We start from the raw sequence: 12,351 nt of genomic DNA on the forward strand, positions 1-12,351 counted from the left end.
TTGATTATGGCATCCCACAAATTCTTGAGTTATGTCACGGCCAATACTCGACAAAGAAAGTTCAAACTGGTTTTGCTTGTCATTTTCTCTGTATAAATAAATGCCAAGTATATCAACCCACGTACCCATTTTTTTGGGGTTTTTTTTTTCATCCCGTTTCCTTTAGCAAAGAGGTCAAAACATTTCTACAAGACACTGCATTCTTTTTAGAACTTCCTTCACATAACGTGAAGCAATCTTTCACATAACGTGAAGCAATTCACATTTTGTATGACGTAGAATGAAGAATCTCTAATTGCATGCGAACAGTTGAAACTTGTGATTGGTAGTGTCTTGATACAATTATCGGTAGATAAAAAAAATAATAAGTCGTTGCATGAATTGTTTCACGTATTACTTATTACTTAGTGCCTACATATAAAATATCTATGGTTATGTGGAACAATCGCAGTATATAATTACAAACGAGTGATACACGTCTTGATCAGAGTTTGAAACATGGGCACTGAATATAGTCACACGGTCCCAAGGGACATCCAAAAGTCCTACAGGAGAAGGAAGGTATGTAAAAACATTATTGTCAAAATATTCAATGCTGGGTATTTATTGAGTTTATACTGGATAAATTAATGAAAGCAACGAAATGCAAGATATATATTGCATAGCGTGCCACTTGCGCCCTTCAAGAGCGTCTTGAGGTATTCTTTTTATTTTGTATCGTGTACATATACTGTTAAAGTTCTTATTTACGCGTGGGGGAAATTTACCCTAACTACGCGCTCCCGTAATAGCTAATAAGCGCGTAAATTTCCACCAAGCGTATAGTTATGAATATTTGATATTATGTTCTTCTTTTGACGCATCTGAACATAAAGTATTTCTATAATAAGTACTTGTATTTCAAAAAAATCTAACAAAACTAAATATAGAGCGTGTTGAGCGCCTATCAACCGGTTCGATTACAAAGGATAGGCAAACGATAATCTAAAAGATATCACAATCCGAGATTCTATGTAACTAAAAGTTTGTCATCTAAACTGTTAATATATATCCCATCTTCGACATTTTCCGAACGCCATCTAACATGAACCTTAAAGAGTATATCTGGAATATTATTATTGGCTGCTGCAATAACTCTCCCACTTCTTAAACTATGTAACCCATAAAGTTTAAAATCAACATCCACACTTTTCAGGGGAAACTAACAAAAGTTCTGTCGCTCTCGTATTTGTCAAGGGCTTATTGGACTTGCACAGCCAGTGAATATTTTCCTTTTTATAAAAGGAAACTGTTCTGAAAATAAACTCATTCGACTGAAAAACAATACCTGTAGAAATAAAAAGTAGAAATAATATATTTTTCAAGATAAGATACAGGGCATAATTTGTTACCTGTTCTAGCCTCAAAAACAATGTTGCCCTGTCTAAAAATACAGTGCAAAACAAAATTCTTTGAGTCTTGGATCTTGAATGTTTTAATTTCTTTCCATAAAAACTGACATGACAACAAAAAATACTCAAAACTGTACTTGTGTACGGGACTAATTAACAATACATTAACACAATCCATCCAATGAAGGTTATAATGCAAATTTATATTGCTTCATTAAGGCTAATTGACATGGTCCAGAAAACAGTCAATGTCCCATCAAGGCTCGTTCACAATGCCCCATCAAGGCTCGTTCACAATGCCCCATCAAGGTTAATTCATCATGCCCTATCATGACAAGTTCAAAGAAGTTAGATGTTATCAAGGTCACGCTAATTACGTATTGTCAAATAAAAATTCATGAGAAACACTTCAAAATTCCGAGAGGTCAATGTAATCTACTGACACAGTACTCTGACACTGTGGTTCAGCAAACACGCGCTCTGTATTGAGAACCTTTCCTTAAAAAAAATGGTGGATCTTGTGATATTCCAGCCAATACAAAATCTCGGAACTCTCCAGAAAATGACTTAACCAACATAGGCCAAAAAGTGCGGACTGGCACTTGAGTACAATATGAGTACGTCTTGCTTTATACAAAATCAACTGTTTAATGACTCTCATCAAATTAACAGGATCCCGTGGGGAATAGGTCCTCAGTACCCCCTTGCTTGTCGTTAGAGGCGACTAAATGGGGCGGTCCTTCGGATGAGACACCAAAAACCGAAGCCCCGTGTCACAACAGGTGTGGCACGATAAAGATCCCTCCCTGCTCAATGGCCATAAGCGCCGAGCATAGGCCTAAATTTTGCAGCCCTTCACCGGCAGTGGTGACGTCTCCATATGGGTGAAATATTCTCGAGCGGGACGTTAAACAATTTTCAATCAATCAATCAAATTAACAGGAGGCACAGTACTACCAGGAAAGGAACGTGCATTTTGTCGAGACGTTCTATCATAAGGTTTCTTGGAGTTGCGTCTCCTAGCTCTGAAAATAGCTTGCCTTAGCTTTGCAACATCATCAAGATCATCAGTGATTGGGTCATTCTGATATTCCTGAAAAAAAGCACATCCACATTTATCGGCAATACGACAAATTGTGTTCCTTTTGTTTGATTGCTTTAAATTGACTTGGAGCTCAAACCCTGGCATTCAAATAAAGAAATGATTATCAAACCCCAAATCCTCTCAGTTTGGTCAGCAAAATGATTTGTGCTATATGACGAGAGCTAAATGTTGGCTTAAAATTGCAAAAACTGCCATTTTCAATGAAAATATCCGCAAATTCAGGTGGTTTTCCTTTAATTCCAAACACATTTTATAGAGAGAAAATGTTTGGGCCTTTTAAGAGACATTACTTGTCGAAATGCTCATCTGGTGCATCAATATTGGTACCGTGCAAGGTGAAGATAACGAACAGTGATCAATCTCATAACTCCTACAAGCAATACAAAATAGATAGTTGGGCAAATACGGACCCCTGGACACACCAGAGGTGGGATCAGGTGCCTAGGAGGAGTAAGCATCCCCTGTTGACCGGTCACACCCGCCGTGAGCCTCGTATAAGTCTTACATTATGACCCCTGGGTCGAGGCCTCTGCTGGTGGACTGTTAGTCCCCGAGGGTCTCTTCAGCCCAGTAGCTAAGTACTTCGTTACTAGCTTGAAAATACGGGTGTATATTTAATTGCTGTTATAAAATTTAGAAATTCATTTCAAAATTAAGGATTATCTCCCTCATGCATAGCTCTTATCCTAGGACGAATTTGCCTCCACTTTTTTGGCACGCTGTTTTTGGCTATATTTAGCTCTAAAACTTCATAGTTATTTCGGATTTCAAACATTTCGGTTGAGCATCACTGAAGAGACATTATTTGTCGAAATGCGCATCTGGTGCATCAATATTGGTACCGTATAGGTTTTACATGTATACAATCGTACCTGTAGCTTTCGGAAAGTCATACCCTCTATCCGCTTTGAATTCAAATTGAATTTTATTGCTCTGTAACATAAAGTCAGATACCCTTTTTCCACTGCTTTAGATGCCAATTTGATTTCACTGACCGTTTTCTGATTTGGTCGTTTCAGGGTCATTCAAGTTTATCAGAAAAAAGGTCTTAAGCATATGTAATGTAAAATTTGTCAGGAGAATCGTGCATAGGACCGGGTCGTTCAATTTGTGAATCCTCATGAACTGCACGCTCTTCAGCCATGAAGCCCGAATTCGACTCGATCATAGGTACGGATAGGGAAAAATGCTGATTGCTCATCGAAGACTTAATTTACCTTGACTACCTGTACCAAATAACTATCATGCACTTGCACGTATCAATACAGTTCCTATATTACAATACAATGATGATTGTGTATCTGTGGTAAGCACACTGAATTCTGATATTAAAAAACTACTTGTTAAATTTGACGAATTGGGGAACTTTATTTGCAAACCATGTTGGTATATTTCTTACACCAATGACGAATGTTGAAGAGACGTAACCAGATACTGATGTACATGTAGTATAGGAAGAACTATATTTTGGAATTTTCCCCAAGTACAGCTAACCATTTGTGGATAAAAATCTCGAAACTTTAGCCCCGCTAAATTAAAGCCTTTAGCAGTATACATGTGATAATAGAATATTGCTACATAAATATGAAAAGTTGATGACAGAGAAAATGAAATCATCCAGTTGGTCATAAAGTTGTGTTGAAAGTTTGTTGTTGATATCCATTTTCAATAACATATTTTAGTATGAAGCAGATGTGGAGGACTCGGTGGTGTCTTTTATCTCGAGTTCACAGGGATATATCGAATCGACATATAAATGATAAGGATTATTGTTAATAGATAAAAACCTCATCGATATATCTAAATGTTGAGTTGAAGGTCACAGCAAGATATTTTTTCTTCTCATGTAGATTTAGGGTTTTGATACGGAAGGTAGACTTTTTTGCCTCGTTTAGATAAGATTTGGCAATGAATTTGTGAAATTCACAGCATTTGAATCGTGATCATGCAAATTGCTAAATATGAGAGATTATTGTAGCTGTCTGGATCACGTTGTAGATTGACATGAACCATATCAATGTCGACAAATCAATCCCAAAGTGCAAATTATTTGAGTACAAAGTTTAGCGGATATAAATATCTCAACATCACTTGGATGATGACGCAATAGTTAAACGAGGGATTTCTCCGCATGATGCGATGTTTGTTTATGCATTGAAAGATGATTTTTAGTAAAAAATATGCGACGATTGGAAGATTTTACTTTAATTTGAACATGCTGTTATTACTTGTTATTTTTCTTGGGACACCTTAACCCAACTATGATAGAAATGAATGATTTGGAATTTATGACCCCGTGGGTTCAAAGTTTGGGTTCCAGGATGGGGCTTGGTTGATCATATGTTGAAAATGCAATATGTTTTAGAAAATCATTCATACACTTAGACATACAGCAGGTAAATTGTTTACATGATTATAATAAGCAATGAACATTTTTTGGAAATTGTAAAATTCGTTGTGAAAAATCGCATTTCGCTGTGATGTAATAAAACTCCAACAAAAGAATTCTAAATCATCAATTGTGTCTGGTCAAAATTCAAAACTGTAAATAGTTAAACGTGTCATATATGAAAATTCTTTGAAAAAGTTTAGGTGAGTAGAATTCGAATATGGTCACCTTGGTAATACGTGGGATAGGGCGTGATGAAAACTCAAAGTTTTACGAATACGTTCGTGACATATGACATATTGTTGAAAGGGCGTAAAGAAACAAGTTTGAAAATGGTCACCTCATGACTGCGTAGATTTCAACGTGGGTGATTCCAAAACTACAAAAACTTTGAAATATAGTATGCGATGTCCTTGTAAATGGTGTTCATGAGAAGAGTTCGAAAAGCGCCATTCCATATATGAACGGGGTCATTAATGAAGTCCGATTGTAGAAAAATTGCAAGGGTTTGGCTACAGGTTCATTCAAATATCTACTTTACTAGAAAATTTCGAAATACAGTTTCAGTGTTGTTAATTTTTTCTTTTCTTCAATATTGGACAAACATAAGCATTTCCTTTGCCGTATGACAAGCCAACACGGCGTGATACAGGTTTGGTTTTTGTCCTTTCATTTAGCTTTTGAGTGGGATCCTCATAATATTTATAAATTATCATTTCACATGCATGACTTTAAAAAGTGTTCAAATGCCAGAACAAGCACTGTCATGATCTTTGTAGTAACCTGTACTGCGGTACACACCTGCATAAAAAAGGGTGATCAGTAAAATTCCTTCCCTGTCCCTCATATCATCAGACTGCGAATGGTAAAATTAAGCGGGGATGAGAGGGTCATCTGGGTTCGGACCCCTCCTTCTTGGAATTTTAAATTTTAGATATCGTTCTTTGAAGGTAAACAAAGTTTTGGCCCATCCTTTGATCGATTTGGTAAATCGAAAATTTTCCATTTAGTCAATTTTACAAATATAGGTATGACAAGCCAACACGGCGTGATACAGGTTTGGTTTTTGTCCTTTCATTTAGCTTTTGAGTGGGATCCTCATAATATTTATAAATTATCATTTCACATGCATGACTTTAAAAAGTGTTCAAATGCCAGAACAAGCACTGTCATGATCTTTGTAGTAACCTGTACTGCGGTACACACCTGCATAAAAAAGGGTGATCAGTAAAATTCCTTCCCTGTCCCTCATATCATCAGACTGCGAATGGTAAAATTAAGCGGGGATGAGAGGGTCATCTGGGTTCGGACCCCTCCTTCTTGGAATTTTAAATTTTAGATATCGTTCTTTGAAGGTAAACAAAGTTTTGGCCCATCCTTTGATCGATTTGGTAAATCGAAAATTTTCCATTTAGTCAATTTTACAAATATAGGTAAATGGTTTTCATCAACATACTATCATTTTTACAGGAAGCGTTTTTGACAAAAGTTCACCGTTCTGTACAACCGTCAGCCGTTCCATCCAAATCCCAGGGCAGCATCTCTACAATGGCGATGGGAAATATCAAGAATGACCCTTTTACCGAGGAAACCATCAGTATTAGTACACGCAGCGATACTAGTGCAGACACTCACATATTTGACACTAACATTGGTAAGTGAACAGCCGAATATCACAAGATAATGTCACAATTTGAATACTAGTACCTAGTTTCTGTAAATGATGTGACATAACAACTAAATGTAGAAGAGAATTTGAATGTAAAAAAATAAATAAAATTTGGTTCAGAGAAAACAATAAGTGATCATAGAAATGTATGTAATATCTCTGCGAATCTGTGCAACAGTCTGGATGTGACATTTTATCTCGATATCTCTCCTTTCTCCAATTTTCTTTTTATGAATATCGAATAATTGCATCCATTACAGCTTCAGTTTCATCTATTATAAAAAACAACATGGGCAGACTGTATTATCAAAATTATTCCGTGCATATTTCACAGGTGCTATACGACCTGGTCTATATCCCCGGAAGGACGCCGTTCTTCGACAGTCGTCAATGGAGCAGAGTCAGGGTAAACTACATATCCGGATCAAGTACGACTTCCGGACCTCCGATGTACTCGTTCATCTCATTGAAGGTGGATTCTGATTTTTACAAAGATTAATGACAAGAAGACTTACAAATTGTGATGAAATTAACATTTCAATATCTAATGTCATAAACAACAGTCTAGCAAATCTATAAAAAAAAAAATAAACCCACGAAATGGGAGGTTTTTCCTCAATATTTCAAATAAGGAGGGCTGTTCTCACCCATTGCCAATGCTAATTTCAGGATACCTAATATATTATGATATGTTTAACCATCTATATTAGTTTGGCTGTAGTCGAAGCATATGGTCTATATCTATTCAAGTTAATTACTTTGCAAAATATGTATCTCGTACTAGTTTGAGGGGAATATACCTATTTATAACGTCATATACATAGTTGATGCCAAAGAGATTCACTTAGAAAATGGTATGTGTTTTTCGATTTCCCGGACACTATGCTGTAAATTAGAATGGTTACCATGGCTTCTTTGCTATAACACAGTAAAGAAAAAGGCAGAAGAGACATATGTAAAGTATTATATTCCTTAGATACATAATTCACAGTAGTTTCGTTGTCTACAATTCTGTAGGTCAATAGTATAGGAAACTTCTGTTTTCCTCATGAAAGTTCAAGTAAACGTTTGCTGTCGAAGCTTGTCTGTATTTCTATTGAATTTCCTCTGAACCGCTGGACCATGTTCGATCAAACGTAGTGAAGGTCATTGATCATTGTCTTAACTAGAACCAATAGACAAAGAAATGCCAAACATTGCAATGATTCCATCTCTTCTGTAAATCACCTTTATATTGGAAAGAACTTTATTTTGCGCGGATATCAGCGAATAAATATGAACAAGTTAAACATTCGTGAGTATCATACCTCGTTGATAAATATCCGAAAGAAAGCTAGCGGAAAGGTATCGCAAGAACAAGTGTACATTAAAGCATCATAAAAATTATGTATTCCGTCTTGGTTTGAAATGCCAGTGATGCTCACAGAATCCGTGAAAATTGATTCGCTTCCTCTAAATTTAGAGATTTCGTAGTACATATAAATCCAGTAATATTCAAGTCATAGTGATATAAAAAAGGATTTCTGAAGGTTTTATTTCAGCATGCAAGTATGTAGATATATATCTCTTTTTACATTCATACAACATGATTCGTTCACGTCGGACTTACTATTTTGAAGATATTCCTGATGAACAACACCAGAATTTGTCACTTTGTAGAAAAGGTTATAAACAAGGTAACCTTTCATATCTTGTTTATTTACAGCTCAAGAACTTCTGGTAGATAAGTCACGTGAGCATGAAGGAGGCTTTGGGGATCCGTGCATCCGGATTAATATGGTACCGGAAGTTGATGAGATAACACGACAATCGTCGGTCAAACGCAGAGCCCACAATCCGTTTTACAATGAATACTTTAAATTTCCGGTGACAGTTGACGAGGTCAAAGAACGAACATTGATTTTTCAGGTCTTTGACTATGATAAGTTTTCCCGTCATAAAACGATGAGAGAAGTTAGAGTCGATCTGGGACAGGTTGACGTCACAAACAGTGTAGAAATGTGGTGTGACATTCAAAAGCAAAGTCAGGTGAGATTATCAGTCTTTGATGTTTTAGCGTCAAACTATATTTAGGATACAAATATGCTTAAACGCATGGATTGATCTCTGAGTATTGTTTTAAACATCACAAATTGCAATTCGTCCTGTAAACACTAATCACTGTTTTCTTAACTGAACAGATTTTCTCGTTGCATATGCATGTACTTGGTATGCTAAATATGATAAAGAATTATCAATGAATTAGTAAACACAAAATCATAAAGAGGTAATGGAAAAAATGATACTATGTGGAGGTTTCCCCAGGATTCCGGAGACAGAGGAAGATATTCTAAATCAAACTGTGATATTCTTATTACAGCACAATGACATGGGGAAAATTTTGTTGTCTTTGAGCTACCTTCCTGCAGCCGAACGACTGATCGTGGTTGCTTCAAAAGCTGAGGAACTCGTGATGACAGCTGGCAGGGGATCACACGGTAAGCTGACGAAATATTTAGTTGGCGAATTGCTTAATTGTGCATGGTAATATATGCCAAGTATATTTCTCAATCAAGTATAAATATATGACGTTTAAGGAAGAATAATTTATAATACATCGTACTTCACCAAATGTTCATTTTGTAATTTCGACTACACAGTGTTCTTCCCTGAAATATCGAACAATTTTCAGGAAGGGTATAATTTAGAGTGACTACAGCAAAAATTGTATAATCTCAGCATTAAAATATTCAATCACAATTCCCATTTGAAATTGAGAAAAAAAAATCATCGGTATTTAGATCATTTTTAAATCCATAACTGCCAATAAAGTTAATTCGAAATGTAAGATTTAACTCAAGAAATATAACAGAATACATTGATAAACAGGAAAAATTCAAAACACTGTCATAAAGTATGAAAGGTGAAGATAACGAACAGTGATCAATCTCATAACTCCTATAAGCAATAGAAAATAGAGAGTTCTGCAAACACGGACCCCTGGACACACCATAGGTGGGTTCAGGTTGATAGGAGGAGTAGGCATCCCCTGTCGACTGGTCACACCCGCCGTGAGCCCTATATCCTGTTCAGATAAATGGAGTTATCCGCAGTCAAAATCAGTGTGCCAAGAGCGGCTTAACAATCGGTATGAAAGACGTCAGACAATATTTGACCCAATGATAGGTTGTATTGACGAACTAGATCGTTATAACGACCATAGAATTTGCGAAATCCTGACTTCAATCGAGACTGTTGAAATCCCTGTACCATCAACTTGTTTGTCAGTAGCTTTCCTCGATTTAAAAACTGACTATACGCAGAACAAGCTCTTTCATATCGAATCAGTTGAGATATATAAACACCATATGCAGGTGATAATGGAATATTGCTACATAAATATGGGAAGTTGACGATGGAGAAGATGAAATCATCCCGTTTGTCATACAGCCCTATATCTTAAGAGATCAATATATTTTACGTAATTAGCTTATATGCACGTTTTCTTTGATTAGAGTCAAAGAAAGATTTCTCATTGTGAAATTGTGATTATCTTAAATGAAACTGGTTACGTTCTGAATAAAAAAATGTTAAGGAGGTTAGCTCCTGAGCTATTGAGCACAACTGCGCAGGATGCTACAACTACGTATTTACTGGTTCAATATTGATACCATTGGTGCAAACATATTACACATCTATTACTGAACCTTATCCAGTTGAAAAAACTTGTGTCAATTCAAATTTTGAAAGGGTTTTGCAGGGACTGTATTTTGTGGCGGAAAGATTCATCAAAGAAACATTTCTAAATCTGCGTGATATTACAGTTTCTGGTTTATCTAATATATCTTCTATTTTTATACTCCTATAAGTAGTTTTATAATTGATCATACAAGTAGTTGAGACTTGGAATTAGATCAAATGTTGTAATTTCTTAATTTGGTTGATATATTTTTTGATATAGAACACCGATTCTTAAAAAAAGTTAAGATTAATTTACTCGAAAATTTGCATAAAAATTCAATATTTTCGCCAATAATTGAAAAATTTGGTCTCCATCCCCTTGTTCAGTTTCATTTTAAATTTTAAGATAAGGCCTTGAAAATTTTGTGAAATTTTAGAAATTGGCATTACTCCTAATATGTCTTTTTAAATTCTTAAATCTGATATCAGGAATTTTTTCGTATATCAAGTGCAAAAATGTCATTATTTATTTCCATTACTTGTATTAATTTTTTTTATCTGTATTGTTAAAAGACATGATTGGGTATCTATTTTATGTAATGATTGATTGCTGTAGCTTATATTGTGTTGATACCAACCTACAAATCAAGTTTAAATGATTAATTTTTAAGTGGAAAAACGTCATATTTGGAACACTCTAGCTCAATAACAAGCATTGAGACCCCAGTTTCTGTTTTCGGTTTCTTAATTCTCCTTCAACGTAGAAATTAAAACTGCACGTCCAAAAAATTTGACATTACTCCCAGGTACGAACCTCTTTAAATTATAAAAATATGAATCAAGAATCGAATGGGGTCGAAACTGCCCTATATCTCCCAATCCCCTCTTTATTTCAATGTAGAATTGAACATCTTGCCGTGAGTTATGATTATTAGCACAGCCCACAAAGGTTGATACCATAAAATGAAGATATTTCGATATACTGCATTGGTGTCTTTTTGTCGTTTTACAGACCCTTACGTGAGGATTTCACTTATCGTTGATGGAAAGAAGGTCAAGAGAAAGAAAACCTCAGTCAAAAGAAGCACAACAGCACCGGTCTGGAACGAGGCTCTGACATTTAATATCTCCTCAGATATGCTGCCGAAATGTAATCTTGAAGTAACAGTTTTTGACCATGACCTGATAGGTCACGGTGAATTTGTTGGCCGTTGCATTATTGGGGCACACCGACCAGAAGGAGAAGGCAAACATTGGAATGACATGCTTGATAACCACCGACAGTCAATGGCTATGTGGCAGCACCTATATAGACGATAACGCCTGATGGTTTCGAATTTTTATTCGTGATAAAGTTTTTCATTGACATTATTTTGAAGAGTGTTTTCCATTTTTGCCAAAGAAGTACAATAAGGCTTGTTTTTATAGATGTATATAGCTAGTGTTATTTTGTATGCCAACAATTGCCTTTACATTAATGTGATAATGTTGCACAGCTCTAGCTTGCCGTTCTAGGAAACGTGTCATGGCTTTGAACAAAGTTCCTAACCTTAGGTTGAAATGTTTCTTATGATCCATATTTGGTTACGAGAAAGTCCTGTTGCCTCTTTCAACAGTTATATTCAATGCAAAGACAGTTTCATTCACATTGATTATCATATATATATCAGTTGTCTAGTATTTCAAAATGACTTGCATAGAAATTCAAAGTTTTGGATTATAAGATTCAGTTTTAATGAAGTAATTACATCGTGTATCTGACCTGTTGGAAGAGAGTTCACAAGCAGAAATAAATACTAACAATAACGATTTTTTTCTTGTGCATTTGACGAGGAGACCTTTATAACAGATTTGTTCTATTGCAAGTATAGTAGGGCAATATTGGTGGATATGATTCGATATATCCCAGTGAACTCGAAATAAAAGACACCACAGAGTCATCCATTTCTGCTCCATAGTTGGATATTATATTACAAGTAGATATTAACGGCAAACTAACAACTAAACTGTATTATAAACAGAAAGGTTTCAGCTTCTCTATCGTCAACTTCCCATACTTATGTAACAATATTCCACTATCACCTGCATATGGTATTTATATATCTCAACTGATTCGACATGCAAGAGTTTGTTTTAC

At 35.6% G+C, this 12,351-nt stretch overlaps 2 protein-coding genes across 2 annotated transcripts; both read left to right on the forward strand.

Annotated features, from left to right (window-relative positions):
* Positions 1-498: 498 nt before the first annotated feature.
* Positions 499-8,796, forward strand: LOC130053553 (synaptotagmin-6-like). Its single transcript, XM_056160894.1, has 4 exons — positions 499-561; positions 6,356-6,539; positions 6,889-7,026; positions 8,260-8,796. The coding sequence occupies exons 1-4, from the start codon at positions 499-501 to the stop codon at positions 8,625-8,627; spliced, it is 753 nt and encodes a 250-aa protein (XP_056016869.1). The 3' UTR covers positions 8,628-8,796.
* Positions 8,797-8,832: 36 nt separating this feature from the next.
* On the forward strand, positions 8,833-12,024 carry LOC130053554 (synaptotagmin-9-like). The gene is made up of 2 exons (XM_056160895.1): positions 8,833-9,031; positions 11,227-12,024. Exons 1-2 carry the CDS (start codon positions 8,833-8,835, stop codon positions 11,532-11,534), a joined length of 507 nt encoding a protein of 168 aa, XP_056016870.1. The 3' UTR covers positions 11,535-12,024.
* Positions 12,025-12,351: the final 327 nt, after the last annotated feature.

This window comes from Ostrea edulis, chromosome 3 (assembly GCF_947568905.1).
Source record: "Ostrea edulis chromosome 3, xbOstEdul1.1, whole genome shotgun sequence".
Taxonomy (NCBI): Eukaryota; Metazoa; Mollusca; class Bivalvia; order Ostreida; family Ostreidae; genus Ostrea; species Ostrea edulis.

Coding starts and splice junctions, on each gene's coding strand:
- LOC130053554 (XM_056160895.1), top strand. CDS start 8,833: ATGATACTATGTGGAGGTTTCCCCAGGATTCCGGAGACAGAGGAAGAT. Junction 9,032..11,226: donor AGCTGGCAGGGGATCACACG/GTAAGCTGACGA, acceptor GTCGTTTTACAG/ACCCTTACGTGAGGATTTCA.
- LOC130053553 (XM_056160894.1), top strand. CDS start 499: ATGGGCACTGAATATAGTCACACGGTCCCAAGGGACATCCAAAAGTCC. Junction 6,540..6,888: donor CATATTTGACACTAACATTG/GTAAGTGAACAG, acceptor CATATTTCACAG/GTGCTATACGACCTGGTCTA. Junction 7,027..8,259: donor ACTCGTTCATCTCATTGAAG/GTGGATTCTGAT, acceptor GTTTATTTACAG/CTCAAGAACTTCTGGTAGAT.